This window comes from Stylophora pistillata, chromosome 7 (assembly GCF_964205215.1).
Source record: "Stylophora pistillata chromosome 7, jaStyPist1.2, whole genome shotgun sequence".
Classification (NCBI taxonomy): Eukaryota; Metazoa; Cnidaria; class Anthozoa; order Scleractinia; family Pocilloporidae; genus Stylophora; species Stylophora pistillata.
In genome coordinates this window covers 16,982,738-17,003,794 of record NC_142525.1, presented here as the reverse complement: position 1 = coordinate 17,003,794, position 21,057 = coordinate 16,982,738, and the positions used below count along the sequence as shown (strand labels likewise).

The following is a 21,057-nucleotide window of genomic DNA, read 5'->3' as shown; positions in this document are numbered from 1 at the left end:
GACAACTATGAATGAGACAAAATGCCTCACACTGAATGATATGAAAGTTGATCGGTGCCATGGGAGTTCTGGGTAATTATCATCACGTACTCTTCGTCATGTCACGGAAGAGGAAATTATTTTCACTTGAAGACTTGTGATATAGTTATAGATGCTCATATCACTTTCAGCCATCCAGCAAGCTAGAGTAGCTGAAATGGAATTTCCTATCGTTTCCTATTACATCTCATTTGTTTGTGTGATTCAATATTCAGGTGAGTCACGGTCTAAGATATTTTTAACTCAAGTTTACTTGATTATGGTGAGCGTCGAGTAAAAATTGCAGCAGATGAGCAAACGATTCATCGTTCATAGCTGTAGGACTACAAAAGACAAAGCGAAAATAGTCTCTTTTCAGGTAATGCAATCGCATGTCAATCCAATGTAATTCGATCGATTTCATGAACAAAATTAAATAAGAAAATAATCGCTAGATTTCCAGAACGGTTGGCAACCAGCTGGACATCGAGTGGCACTTTGATCCTAACTAAATGGAGGTCGCCAGAGTTATGCTTCGTAAGTAACCTTATAACTTTTAAGGAATAACTGTCAAATAGCTAAAACCTAGTTCAAAGTGTTTCGCTAAGATTATCTCAAATTGTTTTTTGTCGAATGATCACGCTAGACACCCAAAATTTATACATCGGTACCGATAATGATCTTTGTTTATCAGTTTTCACGTTTTCCGGTGCAATATATAAAACATATCTCAGACGATGTTTTTTCACCCCGTCCATACACCATTGCCAAATTTCTTTTGCCATCAGATTAGAGCTATGCGAATGGCTAGAACCCATATGATTTAACACACTCATTGCTGTTGTGTTATCACACATTATTCTGACATGGAAGTTTTTCTTTTCTTTTGCAAAGGTTTTCAGAGCCAGTAGAATAGCATGCATTTCTAGCTGATTAATATGATTCTGGGATTCAGAGAAAGACCGGTTTCTTCCAGTTGAAGTCTCACCACAATGAGCACCCCACCCCAAGAGTGATGCATCTGTGGTTATAAGGGGCTCAGGTTTAGGGTGGTAAATTACATTGAAGGAATTTTCAACATTTCTAACCCACCACTGTAGCTCCTGAAGGGCTCCATGTGACAATGTCATATAGGAGTCAAAATTGCCTTTATTTCTTTTAAGAGCTGCAGTTTTGTCAGCTTCGAGTTGTCTGTGGTATAAAGGACCATGCATGACCCCTGGGAAATTTGATACTAGTTTACCAAGTACTCTGGCTACTTCTCTGATGGTAATTTTGCCATGCTGAACATCCTTGCACGCATCACATATTCCTTTTGCCTTCTCATTGGTAAGCCTGATAGTCATTGTCACTGAGTTAATAAGAAAACTAAGGACTACTATCTCTTGGGAAAGGATCAAAAGAGACTTCACAGGGTGTACGATGAAGCCAAGCTGCTCAAGAATCTGCATAGTCTCTGTGACATTCAAAATACATTGATCATATGTCTGCGTTTGGAGATAAACATCATCAAGTGAGCAACTGATATGTGCCCTTTAGTATGCAGGTGGGCCAGCACTGCTTGAGTATTTTAGTAAACTTCCAGGGGGCCCAAGCTAACCCATTTGGCAGACAGCAAAACTGGTAGGTCTTATTTTCCCAGTAAAAACGTAAATACTTTCTGTCTGATTGCTTGATTGGTATAGAGTAATAGGCATCCTTCATGTCTATGCATGCCATGTAGCAATTTTGGATAACCAATTTTGTTATGGTGCCAAGAGAACCCATTTTAAAATGATAGTTAGTAACAAACTCATTAAACTTTTTCAAGTTTAAAATAAGTCTATGAGTCCCATCTTTCTTAGTTGTTAGAAAGATGGTGGAGATTATTTGTTCTGGATCATAGCTAGCCTCTTCAATTAGCCCTTTCGTAAGTAATTTTTGAACTTCCAGATTGATGTTTTTCCAGGGCCTGCAGCCCTGGCCTCTCAAGTTTTTTGAATGCCTGTGAGAGTACTTGCTACCATAAAAATTGTAGTTACTGCTGTGGTTGTCTTTGGGTTGGATTTTGGCACCAATCTTGTTCTGGTCACCAATATCCCTCAGTTGCTTATGGAGGTCATCTCCAAAGAGCATGTTAGAAAAAGGAATCTGAGAGGAGCATAGGTATGTATAATCCTTCCCTATGTCTGACTTCATAAGTTGTTTCCTCTGCACATTAATCTCATAATTTGCATGATTGTGATAGCAAAGATAGGGCCTCAAGGCCCATTTTCTTCATTGTTTGAAGTTGGTCATTACTCAGGTTCCCTGTCATGGATAGGTCAGTCATTCGTAACACTGGTATAATGCCTTTTATGAGGGCTTGTTAAATTTTATACATTTGTGCATCACTTTTCTTAGTGTGATCCCTGAGCTTTCGCCAGATGCCTGGGTTAACCCTGGTAGGTTTAGCATTTTTGCAGTTTTCTGGCCTTTCTCGGCGATCCAGCTTGTCTTTTAATGCTTTATCAGACATACGATGTCTAAGCATTTTTTGTCAGTTAGCTTAGCAAGCTGTTTGTGCTGGAGCTTGGCTCCAGGGGTGTCATCTGACTAGTACTCTTTTTGGAGTTCAGCCAACGTTTCATCCACATCTGGGTCATCAGAGTCGAGCTCTTTGTCAGAGGGATCTGAGCCATTGTTTTCATCAATGATCTCATTCATCAATTCTTCAGGGTCGCGGTCATCGTCGTCAACATGCTCTTTGCTCGAGGAGCAAACATGGCGCCGTTTTTTGGCGGGAAGATGTCTGGGTTGCATGTCGTTTGACCGGCCCTGGTCCTTTTCCCTTCACGGAAGGGGTTTTCGAAGTCTTTTCTTTGCTCATTAAGTGTTCTGTGAGTTGATGGATAGCCGTTGTTAGGAGGGCCATTTCGTTGTTTGGAGTGGTGGTTTGCTCGGGTGGCACGGCCGATCCCGAGGCTCTTTGATTGTCATTCACGAAGATCTTCTTTGGAGGGTTTTCAGGTTGTTTTCCTTCATCGTCTGAATCAAGGTTGACTTCTTCAGAAGGTTTAGACATTTTCTCGCCAGCTTTACGTGATAGCAGAGGTTAAAAATCCTATTTTCAAACAGATTTTGAACTGGTGAACTAAAGCATAACTGTTTGCTCGGACAACAAACTCGCACTGAGCTCGGATACGCATGCTTGCTATCTCACGTGACCTCCGATTGTATGCAAATGCGAGGTAGAATTAAACTGATGCCCTAGCTTGTGAAGGGTGTTATTCAAATAAAAAATGCACGAAGCCCGAATATTTAATTGCCGACTGATATTAGAAGTTGCAGTATTCTAATTTATGCGTTGTTTACAACTGTCGAACAACGTATACATTTCATGGTGGTTATTCAAGCATATTTAATTTTAGTAGGTGCTGTGCAAAACTGCGTTGTCGCTGAGTGATGATTGTAAACGTATTGTTAAGAAGGATTGTTACAAACACAGAAGAAACACTTATTTACCACGAAAAACCCACTTGGAAAGGAAGCTTCAGGTCTATTGAGCGTCGCCAAACGGACATAGGTAAAATATAGGACTGGACCTTTGGACCCTAGGACCCTTGTACCATTTTTTGGACTATACTTTGAACCATTAATTTCGGACCATTTATTTTTTCATTTATTATTAGGGATGGGTGGTTAGGTATATTTTTCATTTCCCAGGGAGGTCCTTCTATTTAAAAATTCAATGAGGAGGGCTGGTTAGGTATATTACTTATTTTGTGGTCATGCAAATGAAAAACAGGCATCGAAAAAAATGGTAGCTGGAATGTTAGTGTAAAATATGAATAATTGTCAGGCAACACATCGCCGGTATGGAGATGGAATCCGTAAGGTCTTAGGAAATATTACCACTTCTCAGATGGCATAAGATCCCTTAACTGGCTTACTGTCAAAGATAGACTCCTTAACGATGCTGTAATGGTATTTAAATGTCTTCATGATATAGTTCCAAAAGATCTGGCCAAGATGTTTGTATCTCGTTCTCATATTCATATTAGTACTACGTGATCATGAAATCTTTTACACATCCCTCGTTGTCGTCCGTCTTCAGGACAACGTTCATTCAAATATCGTGGATGCAAACTTTGGAACTTTATTCCTAATGATTTGAAAGCTGCGGACAGTGTAAATAGCTTCAGGCGTCGTTTAGCGCAGAGGCCCATAAGCGGAGAACATTTGTGTCGAGTATAATTAGCTTTTAAAGTATACTTTTAGGTCTTTTGTAATTGATTCTAGCTCGAAAATGTATTATTTGCCTGTTATTTCTTCTTCTCCTTTTTAACTTAAATGTATCTTGAATATTGTAGTTAGACATTGTAACCAAAAAGCCCAAGTTGGGAGTTTCAATAAACAATAAAAGTATGTATGCAATTTGGGAAAGAAGAACTCCACTCACCGGGAGGATGGATCAGTCACTTCATCAGTTGTGTCGATTGAATGAATCAATGCGTCGACTATGTGAAAGAAAAACTGCACCAGTAAACCATCAAATAGAAATCTGTAATTTGTAAATTTATCTGGTGCTGAAGCTGTGCTGTTTTGAAGTTGTCATCAATGTACGAAGTCTATGAATAATTCGAATGCAAGACTTGACACTTTCCCTGAAACGTCATGCATTCTTCAAAGGAAGCAAAACTAAACAACAACCTCATGCTCCGATGGTAGAATGACGACGTAAAAAACAGTTTTATGTAATATTTAAGAATTATTCACCGTAGTGGATGTGAATAGCGGTGGATAGAAATAACGAGCCGAGAAGCAGCAGGTAAATATCCACCACTTCCACCAACACTCAGCTGAATAACTGTTTTGGTAAATACCACTCAGGTTACGAAAACGTGTTATATTTCTTTTAATACACCAACAAATGGTCCGCGCCAATTTGACTCATCGCCTGCTCGGAGGAGAAGTGTACTTACGATTTTCTTCTGAACGAGCCAATCAGCCCGCGCGGAAAGCACTATTCACTACTCACCATTGTCGTTATCATTTGATAGATTGCGTATCCAATTTACATTAGAGGTGTTAGGGATTTTCATCTCGCAAACCTTAGAATTCCAATTATTTTCTTTTTGTTTCGGCGCAACTTTAGAGTTAAGCCTCTGACAGGAACTTATAATGTCAAGGTATGAGCTAAAAGAGATAGGAGTTTAAAAGTGTATCTGAAAGAGAGAGAGTTGTTTTTCATTCGGAAGATTGCTTTGTACGAGTGTACCCAGAATGTTTTTGTTTCATAGCTGTTAGCCTTAAAGTTGTGAGAGCGCTTGTGGATACTGTACTTCTAAGTTCTAAGCACAGAATATCTTAAACTTGCAGAATCATTCACCTGGACAGTGAAACCAGCCAATCTAACTTTTACAACAAAAGGAGAAGACAAGTCACTCACATGGAAGTTCACTCTAACTGCTGATGAACAGACTAAGAGTCAGACATTCTATCTTATTCAGTGGAAAAAGTTTAATCAGACAAGTTCAGATTATGATGTGATTGCTACCACAACCTTTCTAAATCTCGTTGGGATACCTTCTTACAATGAACCCAGAGGCCCACGTATTGAGATTGTCAGAAGTGATCAAGCCACATTACTCATCAAAAATTTCAGGACAGATGATGAAGGAACATACAAGATTGAGTACACTCTACAACTTGGTGGGACTCCTATTGCTGATCATCAAGTAAATGTTACATTTTTAGGTAAGTTTACATGTGAGAATTTTTTTTCTAATGTCTTGGGTGCTTTTGGCTCAGCTCTCGTCAGGTAACAGTCACAGAAAAGGTTATTTACTTGTCAGTAAATAATGTTAGGTAAAACTAGATTTGTTTTTAAAACTATGAATCAAGAGGTATAGTGTAGGTCAGACATTCGTACGCTTTAAATTGATTGATTTGCTGTCTGTCATGGCCAGCGATCAGTTTTTACTAGGGACAAAAAATCTTATTCCCATGTAAAAGCAGAATTCCGTTGAGTTTAAATTTTACGCAGAATTGAACAAACAGTTGCAATCACTAATATCCGTTCAAGAGAAGAAATAGATTTCTGCTTCGGTCTAACCTTATGTCAACTGGAGTGAACAGCAATTAAAAATATTGTAGCGTTTACGGCGACCAAAATCTAAATTCTCAAGTTCGAGGGCGTTTCGCTCCAAAACGCGGTTAACGAGGCGTTTGGGACTATTTTACTGATCGAAATGACAAACCAAAGTTGACTGTTTGCACGGATCTTTATTCTTGAAAGGCAATCGACCACGAACCACAATCAATGACGAAAATAACGATTACTCTCACAGTCAATCAATCCATCGAACGATCGATCGTAAACTGAAACAACAATACAATGAAGTTCTATCAATCTAATGAATAGCCGCGGAATACATGATCAAAGAATCGCGTGTCAAATACTGGGCTCTAACGTCTATAACGAGATTAACAATACAAGTAAAACAGAACAAAAGTTTGGAAACAAATTGAAAGAATTTTGGTGGCTGATAAACAGCCCATTGTTCTATCTAAATGATGGGCGTTCACTGACTCTCAAATTGGCCCGAATTTGGCCTTTAAATCTTAAATCTATACAGATTATTGCAATGTTTGTTTGTATATTGTCGCCCAACACTGAAAAGACTGGAAAGGAAAAAACAAAGTTACAAAAGTACTCACATATCGGTCCCGCTTGTGCCAGAGGTTGAGAAAACGAAAGGGCGAAAGTTTACCAAGGCTATTCAGAACTTACGAAGAACTGATTAAAGGGACGCTAAAGTTGCCTTTTATATGCGCGTGGTGACGCTGAAAGGTCCGATTACAAAACCAATAGAAATACAGAAAAACAGATAAGCATTGTAACTATGTGGCTATCTAAGATCATTCTGAAATTAGTGAACTAATCAATAATCAATCAAACGATGAGCCTTCTGGCTAATATCCTTAACAAATATTGTTGCATATAATAATTTGAATTGAAAACCAAACTGTTCCATATTTCAGTCACATACCCTGAATAAAATTATTTTGTTATTCTGTCTTACAAACGTCAGTTGTTTCATAATGAAAGCATTGGACCAGGCGAGGGTTTTTAAGTATCAGTGAAAAAAGATAAATCTAAAAGCAGCTCGTTTACACTGTATGCAAAAAGGCTAAAAGTTTAGAAAAACTAAGTTACTTTTCGTCAAAGAAGCAACATCTGTGTCTCAAATTAATGAGCAACTGTAGCTTTATTTAGACTAAAAGAATGGTTGAATGACCTCAAAGAAACAGGTGGAACTATTAAGACTGAATGTATAGCTCACATTTTGGGGCTTCTCTGGCTCGCGATCTCTTTTAACTAGTTATGGGCTAACAAGTAATAAAAGGTTGAACAAATTTTGTTCGCACACGCTTGTCTTTTGAGGGCATTTATAAGTTTGAGGGCATTTATAAGTTACTGCCCATTTTGCAAGGATAAATATTTGCCTCGAAAACATGAAACCGGGGACCAAAGTCAGACATTTGAATATATCATTGGGTAAAAGACATTTATAATTGAAATCTTATCTTCACAATTCTTGAGTATGCGAAACCTATGCAGTAGATCACCACACTATTCTCCATACTTAGATTGTTGTTTACTTAACTTCACCGCTAGAAAATTGCGTAGCCTTATGTTGAGAACTCTAAGAACTGTGTGTTTTGACATGAAACAACACTTTACACGGACATATAGTTTAAACATTACATTTACCGGGCCGTGGAAACGTCAAATTGTCGCTAGGCCACACTTTTCGTAGTAAAAAGTAGTGAAAGTTGGATTTCGCTTTCATGATAGCCCTAATTCGCATTGCTTCGGAGAATTAGTATGTCGTAGACTCGAAAGCTTATTCCGTTAACTTGGCATGCTATCAAAATTTGTCCTTCCAAGCTTTTGTTTTTTTTGGTCAGCTACTCTGTGTATCAATCAGCAGAACCTACTTCCTGTAAATCTGGTTGGTTTCCAGTGAGATCTATTGTTGCTGAGCCTAGTTTACATTTGTACTTGAGTTTCGCACTAGTGATACATGAAAAATGCACCTAGCTGTTTTCAGCCAATCAAGAGTGTAATTTTTCATGTGTATCAGCATTGTGATGAATTGACCAAAGCCAAACAAGTTACTGAAAGAAGTTGTAGTCTACCAAATAAGGGGCCAGTACACATGTATTGCTACCAAGTTTAAATATCAATGCTTATCTGAACCATTATGAAAAGAATTTAAAAGAATGCCAAGCTTACAGGAAGTCATGAAATGTTAAGATCTGAATAATTCTGGGCATTATTTGGAAAACATAATACTAATCACTTTTCAGTTGTAACATTAATTTATTAGGCCCCTATTGGTATTTTAATACAAGCGAAACCACTTTCACTGAGTTTCGATGTATTACTTCCTTAAGGTTTGGAATCAATCATAATAGACATTTAGCACCAAGGTTTTCATGTTAACGACAAACCGCAGTTTCAGGTTAGTGGTTAGACGTTTTTGAATCGGTTTAGCTATGTAAACATGATAGAAAAATTTCATTTGAAGAGGCCGTCATTGAATTTTCAGACAACAGCGAAATTTGATTTTCAAATGACAACAAAAAGTCCTATTTTGACTCGTTGGCTAAAAATTGTATTTAAGCATGCACCAAAAAAGACTGGTTGCTTTTAAGTAATTTTCTTAATGAGCATGTCGTCCATGTGGTATAACTAGAAATTCAGGATAAAAAACGTTCCGGTAAATGAATAACGTGAAACGTGACCGCACCACGTGACCGCAGTCACGTGAATTCTAGTGGTACATAAATTGGGTAAACCAAATCACTACTTCATTCCACACAATGTGTTGTCCAACAACTTGTTTCAATGTTGGCAAATAAAAGACTCCTCTCTGTAATTCCGCATTTAGAAGAAAAGACGACTGCAGGAAAGCCGGCGTGTGAAATCTAAGCAACAAAGATGAACTAACAACTAGATAATAACGATCATCGACAACGTGCTTCACCCCTATATACTAAACGGCCGCTTTCTGCGCAGGCGGCCCAAGCGTACTCTGTGTGATTTTGGGATCTAAAGTTCTTTAACGGCAATAACTAACATATTAAGATCGAATTTTTAAGCATATGTGTGGGCTGTTAAAAAGGAAAAATTATAAAAATAAAATTAAGTTAAAATTTAAAGGATAATAAAAGCGAGGAGTAAAACGTCTCCTTGCCTTTTTCCCCCGTAGCCGATTTGTTGCCAACGGTCGTTTTAACGCTGTTTTGGCGACTTTCTTTGTAGCGCGTGCGGTGTCACCAGTCAACCGTATAATAGGAAAAATAAGTAAAAAAATTAAGAAAAAATTAACAATAAAAGCGAGTAATATGTCGTATGAAGTCTCCTTACCTTTTTTCCGTAGCTGCTTTGTCGTTTACGTCGACCCTTTAACGCTATTTTGGCGACTTTCTCTGTAACGCGTGTGATGCTACCGGTCAACTGTGTACAAACAAAATTTTAAGGCTTGAAACTTCAACCGGTTCAAAACACCAACCGTCGCCACTCGAAGGCAGATAACTTCTACAAAAATAGATCGATCTCCCTAAAATTTCCACCCGCGAGAGCGCTTAGCTATTTCCCACCCTTTCCAGTGGCAAAAGTTTCCAAATTCCGCTGCATCGATCCGAGAGACGCTCCGTTCTACCACCCATTCTGGTTAATTCGCTGTGTAGGTACGCGTAATCCTTCTGCCCTTACTATGGGATTCAAATATCAAAGCGCGTCGGGTCGAATTACATGCACGACTCCCCAGACAATGTTGTTTGACAATAGGGCAAACGTAACAATCTTCCAAGCGATCCTCTGGAGAGTCTTTTATTTGGTCAGATGCGCTTTGATATTTGAGTCCCGTAGAAAGGGCTAAGAAATTACGTGTACCTACACAGCGATTCAGCCAGAATGGGTGGTAAAACGGAGCGGCTCGCGGAACGATGCTGTTGAATTTGGAAACTTTTGCACTGGCAATAGCTAAGCGCTCTCGCGGGTGGAAATTTGAGAGAGATCGGTCGACTTTTGTGAAATTTACAGCTGACTGGTGAGACCGCACGCGCTACAAAGAAAGTCGCCAAAACAGCGTTAAACGACCATTGGCAACAAAGCGACTACGGAGAAAGGGTAAGGAGAGTTCACACGTTTTATTCCTCGCTTTTATTATCCTTTTAAATTTTTTCTTAATTTTTTTTTATAATTTTTCCTTTCTTTAACGGCTCACACATATGCTTAAAATTCGATCTCAATATGTTAGTTATTGCCGTTAAAGAACTTTAGACCCCAAAATTACACACGATTGGGCCACCAATACTTTTTTACGTAACTTAGCCGACCGTAGACTGGAACCTATCCTCGACGCGAGTAAACCACGAGACAAACACTCTGTTCACCGTGACAAATCAAGCCAGCCATCATGACGTAGTACGGTTTACAACTCGTGTAAACCACACGATAACGAAATAACTTAAAAAAAAACAAAAAAACAAAAACGGGTGGTAAGCCCCCTGTTTTTGATAACACAGAACAAAACTGTTTTGCCAGTATTGTTGGCTGTACAAGTGAGAGTGAGAAGGTTAAAAATGACCTTTAATGCAGTCATTTTGGTAATAAAAACTTACCGTTACCTCGTTCTGAGGATTATATTCGCTTTTTATTTTAAAGATTTTTCTAAATATACTATTGATTTTCTTAAAAAAAAAAAAATCAAAATCAAATGGAATTGACAGGGAAATTTTTTTTCTTCACTTTTTAAAAAATGTAACATGATCCGCAGTTTTTTCTGATTTTAAACCCAATTATCTCTGAATATTGCGTGGATAATCTCATTTCATTAATGCGATTTAATAGCCCTTGATATGAGCTATTTTGCTTCTTGCATAGTCATTGGCTTGGAAAAATTAGATACCTATTAGATACTTATTAGTAGGCATCGTCCTTAATTCTGTGAGATTTTAGGTGCCAATTTTGAGGAAAAAATGTTGCTTGTGTCGGTAGTTTTGCTCACTTGACTAATGCTGGCTGTTTGATTCGAGCAGGTGTGCCAGTTATTGGCTTGCAAAAATTTATTGTACCTAATTTTTAATTTCATACCTTTTCTTATAATGTGTCATGTTGTAAAGATCCTTTGATCTTTAGGGATTTTCTTGTCATGTAGTGTATTTCATCTTATGGGCTAAAGCTTATACACTACATGACTGTGTAATTACAATAATTGTTAAAGTAAAAATGAAATTGGCAAAACCATTTGAAGGGCTACTTGACAGTGTATTTCTTCAACTGTACCTGTAGTATATAAGGACGTATACTTTATATGGCAGCCATAGTTTGACTTTCCCTTCTTTACCCACTAAGAGTAACAAAACTTTTTACAATGTTTCCTATTTATATAACTTTCCGTCTGGTGAACACTGGGAAAAGTGGTGCTTTGTTCATTTTGCATAACAGAACCAAATTTGGTGTTTACATCTATTTAACAATATGACATAACTTAGACACAACTTTGCCCTGACTGGTCAAAGATCTATTGTATATTTGCCATACCCCTAGAAAACTGAAACCTCATCTCATCTTATGAAATGGCCCCACATGCGGCAAATTCCCAGATTTTAATTTGGTATTAATAGGCCTTTAATTTGGTTTGAATGGGGTCTACTAAGTCTGCGAGTGAGCGAGCCGTGTGAGTCATGCGAACCATTTTTGCGAGTATTTTTTTTTCTTCGGTTGGTCCAGGCTCTGGGAAGTCGTTGATCATTTCGCGCCCGACTATCATTAAACTATCGCTATAAACCGCCCGCCCGCCATCTTGAAAGCAGACATGATCCTCAGGACGAGAATAAACGGTACAACCTCGCTCCCAGGGTACTCTCTCTTTCCCTGGGAAATTAATTATAAATTTAGCTACAAAAGTGCTTAAAATTGAAATATTCCCAGAAAAAATCCTAATCTCGCTACGGTTTCTGGAACAATTGCTGGTGCGTCAAATATGAAAAATCCTCTAAACAACTGTACATTGTGCCAAGTCTTGCGTCATAGTAATGGCTAACCTGAGTTTGACGAATTTTTTTCTTTGTTTCATATTTTTGTTATTTAGAGAAAATTTTATCTATTCAAATCGCTCAGGTTCCGTAAAAAATAAAAACAATGTGACAAAAATTAATTAAGGTAAATTAATGAAGTAAAAAATTTTCTGATGGGATGGGTCATATTTCAAATATCAAATAAAGCTACACTGTAAAAGGCACTATTCATGGCTAACTTTTTATACCTTTCCCTCACTTCATGCCAATTATGTGATTATTTGCAGAACCTCCTGAGGTTGTTGTTAGCAATGACCAAGATGTTTGTGAGGGTTCTACGGTAACTTTGAGCTGCAATGCAACTGGTAAACTGTCATGTATTACTTAAGAACTACACACCCCAAACAATATGGTGGTTCGGTAAGTAAAAGACTGTTTAATAATGCGTCATGCGTGCGCATGAGCAAACCATATATGGTAGCACACAACATACAACACACTGGAAAGCCATAACATTTCCTCCACACATAAAACGATCTGTCCCTAGTTTTTAAAACAAGCCCTAAAATACAATTTCAAGGAAAACATTAAATAAACCAACAGTGTCCGGTAACCACAGTTCGAAAGGTAAAAACGACCCTTAAACAAAGAAAACGAACAGAATAAAACAAAGTTCAGAGATCAAGCCTCTGTGGTGCCCTGCGAACTCTCTGAGGGTGTTGTCGCATTTTGACCATCGGACTAGCTGTAGCTGGTTTAGCATCAGGAGGGTCAGGTACCGTAGGTGTGGAAACAGGAACCATCTTTGGTTGATCTTTTTCGAAACATCCTGGAGCTGTGCCACCCTTAGTGGTTGGAGTACTTGATGTAATCGGGGTCAGTGGTGTGTTGGCCACTTCAGGTTGGCTGACTTCAACACTACAGTCGGCGTCAGTGCTTTCAACTGAGTGCCCAACTGCCGTTGGTCTCAACTGATCAATATGTCGGCGCCAGATCAGTCCCGGTGCCACCTGTACCTCATACATCAGCGGACCTGTCTTGTTAACGATCAGCCCTGGACGCCACTTCAGATCCCCTCGATAATCCCGTGACATAACTGAGTCACCAATCTCTAACTGGCGATACTGTTTACCCTTGTCAATCGCTGCCTTAATGCTCTGCTGGTGTTGTTGGTTAACCATCTTACGGTTTAAGTTAGGTTTCACCAAATCTAGGAGAGTACGCAATGGTCTTCCCAGGAGTAACTGTGCTGGGCTCTCACCGGTGGTGGAGTGTGGAGTGTTCCTGTAAGCTATGAGAAACTTCGCCAACTTCTCCCTCACTGGCTTGGGGCTTTGATGCATGGAACGCAAAGCCTGTTTGAAGGTTTGTACTGTCCTTTCCGCAAGACCATTCGTCGCTGGATGGTACGGTGCTGAAGTTATATGGCGGATGCCATTGGACTTGACGAATGTCTGGAATTCCTCAGAAACAAACTGTGTACCATTGTCACTGACTATCTGTTCCGGAATTCCAAATCTGGCGAACAAATCGCGTAGAATTTCGATAGTCGAACTTGAAGAAGTTGACTTGACTGGAATCACTTCTGGCCACTTGGTGTGTGCGTCGACAACCACTAAGAACATCGAGTTCTGAAATGGCCCTGCGTAGTCGATGTGTATACGTTGCCATGGTGTAGTGGCCCACTCCCACGGATGTAGTGGTGTTTTAGCAGGCATCTTCTGGTTTTGCTGACACCCGCTGCAGCCTTTCGCTAGCTCTTCCAGATGACCATTGATATTAGGCCACCATACGTAGCTCCTCGCGAGTGCTTTCATTTTGACCATGCCCAGATGCCCATCATGAAGTTCCTCTAACACTCTGCTTTGTAACTTATTGGGAACTACCACTCTCATTCCCCATAGGATGCAGCCTTGGTGAACTGTCAGTTCATTGCGTCGCTCGTAATAAGGCTTGTCTTCCTCCACACGAGTAGACCATCCTTTCACGATAGAATCATGTATCCTCGCTAGGACAACGTCACGACGTGTTTCTCTTGCCACTGCTTCACTGGTTATAGGTAATGGCACAAACTGAGAGGCGTGGAACACCTCTGCTGAATCCACCTCCAAGTCTTCAAGCTCTTTCTGCTGGAGAGGGAGCCGCGACAGTCCATCGGCATTGCAGTGTTTGGTTGTACTCTTATACTCGATGGTATAGTCGAACCCGGACAAGAACAATGCATAACGCTGAAGCCTTGCAGCAGTCATGGCTGGAACTCCCTTTCCTGGGTGGAAGATGGCAGTGAGGGGCTTGTGATCTGTAATGAGCGTAAATCGTCTCCCATAGAGGTAAACATGAAATCGTTTCACCCCCCACACAATGGACAATGCCTCCTTGTCTATCTGTGCATACCGACGTTCAGTCTTGGTCAACGATCGGGACGCAAAAGCTACCGGCCTTTCGCTACCATCGGACATGACGTGTGAAAGAACCGCGCCGATGCCAGTTGGTGAAGCATCACATGCAAGCCTAACCGGTAATGCTGGGTCATAGTGTGTTAGCACCTGCTCAGATGTAATCATACGCTTAGCCTCAGTGAAGGCTCGCTCACACCGTTCAGTCCACTGCCATTCGTTGTTTTGCTCTAACAACCGGTGAAGTGGGTGGAGAACTGTAGATGCATTGGGCAAGAAACGGTTGTAATAGTTTACGAGCCCTAAAAATGAGCGAAGCTGTGACACATTCTCAGGTCTTGGTGCACTGACCACTGCTTCAATCTTCTCTTGTGTCTTGTGTAGACCTTCCTTATCGATCTCATGCCCACAAAACTGAACTCTATCTCTGAAGAACTCGCACTTCTCCTTGTTAGCCTTCAGACCCGCATCTTGTAATCGCTTGAGTACACTCTCCAGGTTCTCCAAATGTTCTTCATCAGTTTTTCCTGTGACAATCATGTCATCAAGGATGCACTGGGTCCCAGGTATTCCCTGTAATACCTGGTCTATGGCACGCTGCCAAATGGCTGGAGACGAAGAGATGCCAAAGACTAAGCGATTGTATCGAAAAAGGCCCTTGTGTGTATTAATCGTAAGGAGTTCCTTGGATCTTTCGGTTACTTCCATCTGGTGATAAGCTTGGCGAAGGTCAAGTTTGCTGAAATGTCTACCGCCAGCCAAATTTGCAAAAATATCCTCTATACGTGGCAGAGGGTACTGTTCTGCAAGAAGTACTGGGTTCACTGAGACCTTAAAATCGCCACAAACTCGTACCGATCCGTTTCGCTTGACTACTGGGACAATTGGGGTCGCCCATTCACTGTATTCTACTTTAGAGAGAATACCTTCCTTCTCTAAGCGTGTCAATTCTGCTTCTACTTTGGGGCGGAGTGCGTATGGCACTTGGCGTGGTTTATGAAAGCTGGACTGGCAGCCTTCCTCAACCTTCAAATCTGCCTTGTAGCCTTTAAGTGTGCCCAGATTTTCGGAGAATACAGACTCGTACTTCTGTAGTAGCTGATCCACTTTGCGTGCCATACCCCCTTCTGAAGTCTTGCTAAGCTTAAGGGTTTTGATTTCACCCCAGTTCAGTTGAATTTTGGACAGCCAGTCACGCCCAAACAGTGCTGGTCCCTGCGTCTCAACAACTTGTAGGTTTAACTCTTTTTCCTGGCCCTTGAACTTAACATTACATCTCATCTCTCCCTTAGGTGTGATTTTCTGCCCAGTGTAGGTTTTAAGTGTCACAAGGCTCTTTGAAAGTTTCACATGATTAAAATGTTCCTTATATAGTTTGTATGGAAGTACAGACACCGCTGACCCTGTGTCTAGTTCCATCTTGACCACCTTTCCCTGTATTTCGGGGTTGACCCATATTACGTGATCCTTGTCACCCACATTATTAACCTCAAGGGATGCCAAATAATCATCGCTGTCCCCGTCATCACTGTCTACATAATTTACTGGGGGTTGGGAAGCTTGTGTCTCTTTTTTCTTTGATTTACAAGCCCTCACAATGTGACCAGTCTTGTTACAGTGGTGGCATTTTTCTTTCTTGAATGGACAACTTTTGTGATCATGAATTCCCAAACAGCGGTAGCAACTTTGATCACCCGTTCTCTTGGGGGAAAAAGAACCCTTTTTCTCTGAAAGCTTGGCTTCTCTCATGAATTTAAGCTTCTTGCCTGGCTTTGATTTGGCTAATAGATCGATTGATTCTGACGCTTTATTCCCCTGGAGAGCTTCAACATCCTTGTAAGATTGCTCAATAGCTAAGCACTTTGCAACAGCAATGTCAAATGTCAGTTCCTCAAGCTTAAGTTTCAAAAGCTCTGACATCATTCTCTTATCTCGAATACCCGAAACCAGTCTATCTCTAAGCCTTTCCAAACGCATGGCGTCGTTAAATTTGCAATCCGTAGCTAGATGTTTTAAAACAGCAACATATTGACTCACCGTTTCTCCTGTGTTACGTGCTCGGTTGTCAAACTCATACCTGGCTACTAAAGCAGACTTCTGTGGCTTCAATTGTTCGCGGAGACGCTCTACGATTGCGTTGTACGTGAGAGAATCTTCTCCTAACAAGGTCGGAGCCATCAAATCTTTCGCCAGTTGGTACGTTTCAGTGGGAAGATTGGTTAACAGAATGGCTTTCTTCTGTTTCGCGTCGGTCACTCCATTGGCCACGAAGAAGAATCCTAACTGTTCTGTATACGCCTCGAAGTCGGTTCCCACAGTGAACTTTTGAACTTTTCCGATGTTACGAACTGGATTTGGTGCCGTATTTGCATCGCTGGCCATCGTGGACGTTGTGTGGATTTAGTTTAGGGATGTCTTCACTTTTAGCAGCAAAAAGGTCCCTCAATATCCGGTCCTCGTCGCCAAAATTGTCATGTATTACTTAAGAACTACACACCCCAAACAATATGGTGGTTCGGTAAGTAAAAGACTGTTTAATAATGCGTCATGCGTGCGCATGAGCAAACCATATATGGTAGCACACAACATACAACACACTGGAAAGCCATAACATAAACCAACACCAAATATTACATGGACAAAAGAAGGGGAAAATGGTACTAACAGTGGACCACTACCATCTGTGGATGGGGTTTATGTCATCAGTAATAGTAGCAGAAGCTCCAATGGAACATACCGCTGTACAGCATCCAATGGAGTTGGGATCCTGTTAATCAGACGACAAAGGTGATTGTAGGAGGTAAGTTATGACACCATCTTTGTGATTATGTAAGTTTATTTTCTCTGTTTTTCCACTTAATCTACAACTGTGGTAAATAATGTATGGTCCATAGGAAAAAGGAGTCTTAAATGATCCACAAATTTTCCAAACAAAGGAGGGTTTTGAGATTGGTAACAAATGAGATTTTTTAGGTCTTTTTCTGTTTTAGCTACCTTATACCAGACTGAGTATGCTCTTTAGTTCATGCGCTGTCATGGCTACTCAGGTTTACCAAGTGAATCAAATTAAGGTTAAAGAGGTACAGCTGACCAATTGTCTAATTTCCAGACAATACCTCCATTATTAGAGGTAGGTTGGTTATATATGCATATCCTCAATTGCGATAAAAACTGAGTGGGAATGAAACTGTATTCAGTCCGAGGCAACGCCTTTCAATCCTTCCACTTGAAGAGGGGGGGGGGGGGGGGGGGACGGGGTGCAAGGAATATTTTTTGTGGCATTCTAGATAGTCCATTATTTTCCTATGAGGAGTTTGAAGTACATTAGATGCAACAAATAATGTTGTAGATTGAAGTTCAGATGATGTTTTTTTTTTTCAGAACATTTTACTTTAACATTTGCTATCATCCAAAGTAAAATTTTTAGGTAAAATGACAGCTTCTCTAAAAACTCGGGTTTGGTTTGAGTTTTAAAGAGTTTCTTTGCAATTTTAATTGAATGCAATGGAGAGATACTGGGGTGACCCTAAAAGCTGGAATGGCCAATGGTGTAAAATGACCCCAAACCCTAAAAGGCGGAAAATGACTCCAAGTCCTATAACACGACCAAAATAGTCATTTTCAGCCGTTCTGTGTTTCAGGATTTAGGGTCATTTTCCCTCATTCCACTTTTATGCCGTACCGCGGTTTCCAGTCTTTTCACCCCCAATAATGACCAGATTGGAATTTCTCCCTACTAAATACATTTGGAGCTGAAAGATGGTAATAAGAAAGTAAAACACCATCTAGGGGATATTTTTAAACTCAACAACAAATTTTAGGGTTACCATTAGGAGATAGTAAGCAATGGAAACCCATCAGCCACCAGAACGTCACCTTGGTGAATTGTGATCACAGGCGAAACATAATTGGTACTAATGAACTGATTTTAACATTATCATTATTTTTGGTCAAAAGGGGTTACTTAAATGTGTCTTAGAATGCTGAATATCACAACTCAGAGAATTTCCAATTTAAAACTTTTTTGAAGGAGAATGCCTCAGAACCCCCTACAAGGGTGTTTTGCTCTTTACACAACAAGTTTGCCACACAAGCCTAATTCAGTTTGGCTGCTTACTCAGTTCAGATCAAGTTCATCATCCTATTACATTCTCTGATGACGACCCTGAAATTCTTAGAGCTTATTAGGGTTGTAAAATAAGTGGAGTGCATGGACAAGATAGTTAATAAAATGTATACATGTAAATCTTGGAAGTGAAATGATTGAACTTGCATTTTGAAAATGTCTCTAGTTCCAAGCTGCATCAAGGGTAAATTGAAAGTTTTAGACAGTTTTAAGTACTTGTTTATTTTCTAGATGGGACATGTAAAAGTCTTGGTAGAAAAAAAAAATTGAAAATTTTGAAGTAGCTCGGATGCAAGGTTGTTAATCTCTGAATATTTTATGTCAAATCATAAAATATGCTAATTAAAATCATTTATTAATTTAATTACAGATCCTTCATCTGTGGATGGTGTATTTATCTCTTCAAATACTGCGGTTGAAGGTTACCCATATCACCTCAGTTGTGAGGTATCTAGGGTTCCTGTGTCAAGTGTTTCTTGGATCAAAGTTAGCAGTGGTGAGCGCCATGCTGGGAAATTATTAAATTTCACAAGCATTAGCAGAAATGATACTGGAAACTACGCATGTGAAGCAAGTAATAGATGTGGAAATGACTCTAAGACTGAAGCTATCAATGTGTTCTGTAAGTACCGTGTTTTGTTGGCTTGGTAAATTTTAATTTGCGATACTAGTGCAGCGCTCTACCCGTACAGGCCTGAATTTTTTTCAGGACTGATTTTCACTATTGCTTAAACAGTGCTTTACTGCGAAGGATCGTGCACATATACGTTTCATAACCGCAGTTCATATATACGTATTTCATATGTTTGTTGTTTGATTTATCATCTTACGGGTTTATGTCGAATTAATTTGATGGCCTGCTCCCAGTTGGCTTGTTAGCTCAACTGGTAGAGCGCTGCACTAGTATCCCAGAGGTCAGTGGTTCGAATCCCGTACAGGCCTGAATTTTTTTCAGGTCTGATTTTCACTATTGCTCAAATAGTGCTTTACTGCGAAGGATCGTGCACATATACGTTTCATAACCTCAGTTCATATATATGTATTTCATATGTTTGTTGTTTAAACATAGTTGAGTAAGAAAGTTCTTCCCAAATTAATGTTACTTCCTACCTTCACGGGTGTCCTTCGGAAAAAAAAATTCGTACGTGCGCTAGTTTGAAGAAAACCCTAACAAACTATACATCAAAACAAAGCTTAATAAATTCAGTTTACGATGAAAATATAATTTAGGCGATTTTTTCATTTAGGAAGTGTCAGGAGCCGGTAATGCGTGAAACGACCGAGGATCCTTCTCTTGAATTTATCGGGTATCAGATCCCGCGGCACGAGAAAAATGGCTGCACAGTCTTATTCACAAGGCATCAATCAACAAAAGTGGTTTAGACTTTTCCGATATTCTGATTGGTTGTCTAGATATTCGCATCTAAAGTTAGAGTAGCGAAAAATATGCGCAGAGATTTGCGTAAATGAACACCACAAAAGATAAATATTTCAAATATCAAAATTTCTGTCACAGTTTTGTTTCTCATCATCTCGGGAATGTGTTGGCGAAATTTCACGAAAATCGGTCAAGTCTTCATACGCTATAAATTCGCTCAAAGTGTATGTATTCGTCTCAAAATCAAATGCGCAATTTTAGCTTCTAAAGATTTGTAAACAACTAGCACCACACCAGGAGATTATCTCGCCTCCTGAAACCGCGAACCAATGAGAAGACGAGACCTCCTAACGTCAAGGACAATGGATCAAGATCTTCCCGGGAAAAGTGTCACGTAGCAGTCAGGTTTTTTTTTTAATCGCGCTCTATTGATCGTTTCGTAATGGGAAAAGTCGGCGAAGGAAAATTCCGTGGCAGAAAGGGTAAGTCTGTCGTATTCTTCTTTTTCTCCATCGGTTTAGTCAGATCTGACGAAGAATCTTGTTTACAACCTTCTGTGGTGTTGACTTTAATTTTTAAGCTGCTTGCTCCAAGGATAATCGAATGCTGCCGATGTTCAGCGGATGTCGAGCTTATCGAAGGCTCCTGGCCAAACCAAGAGCCTTTGTCGCTTTAAACAAGGACTGTTTATTTTTTTTTTTTTCGAAAAACTGCTGCCATTTCTCTCTTCTTTGGGTCTGTTTTTTTCTTTTCCTTTACCCAAGGACTCCTCTCTAATTTTGAGTTATGTTTTTTATCCATTAGAAAAGGGTTTCCACGAGCAGATAACCTCCATGTGTGAATTTTGTCATGTGCGCGATGTAAACAAAATATTGTAATGCAGTAAATGGTTTGAACCCGGGGGTAACATGTGAAGGTGTAGTCTGATCGTCCGGGTGAGTGTAGTCCTGAGAAGGACTGTTGTCGGTGGCAGTGACTGACGTTTCGACAACCTGTGCGGAAGTCATCATCAGAGTCAAGTGAGTGATTGTTGTCAGTGATTGTTGCCACTGACAACAATCACTCACTTGACTCTGATGATG

The 21,057-nt window shown here is 39.9% G+C and overlaps 1 protein-coding gene across 1 annotated transcript; it reads left to right on the top strand.

Annotated features, from left to right (window-relative positions):
- The first annotated feature begins 63 nt into the window (after window positions 1-63).
- LOC148726895 (uncharacterized) lies at window positions 64-12,498 on the top strand. The gene is made up of 3 exons (XM_088727966.1): window positions 64-254; window positions 5,359-5,736; window positions 12,363-12,498. Exons 1-3 carry the CDS (start codon window positions 152-154, stop codon window positions 12,461-12,463), a joined length of 582 nt encoding a protein of 193 aa, XP_088584092.1. The 5' UTR covers window positions 64-151; the 3' UTR covers window positions 12,464-12,498.
- Window positions 12,499-21,057: the final 8,559 nt, after the last annotated feature.

Excerpts from the sequence above, each read along its gene's own strand:
- LOC148726895 (XM_088727966.1), top strand. The coding sequence starts at position 152 with ATGCTCATATCACTTTCAGCCATCCAGCAAGCTAGAGTAGCTGAAATG. Across the intron at positions 255-5,358 it reads TTGTGTGATTCAATATTCAG|AATCATTCACCTGGACAGTG; the intron begins GTGAGTCACGGT and ends TTAAACTTGCAG. Across the intron at positions 5,737-12,362 it reads AGTAAATGTTACATTTTTAG|AACCTCCTGAGGTTGTTGTT; the intron begins GTAAGTTTACAT and ends GATTATTTGCAG.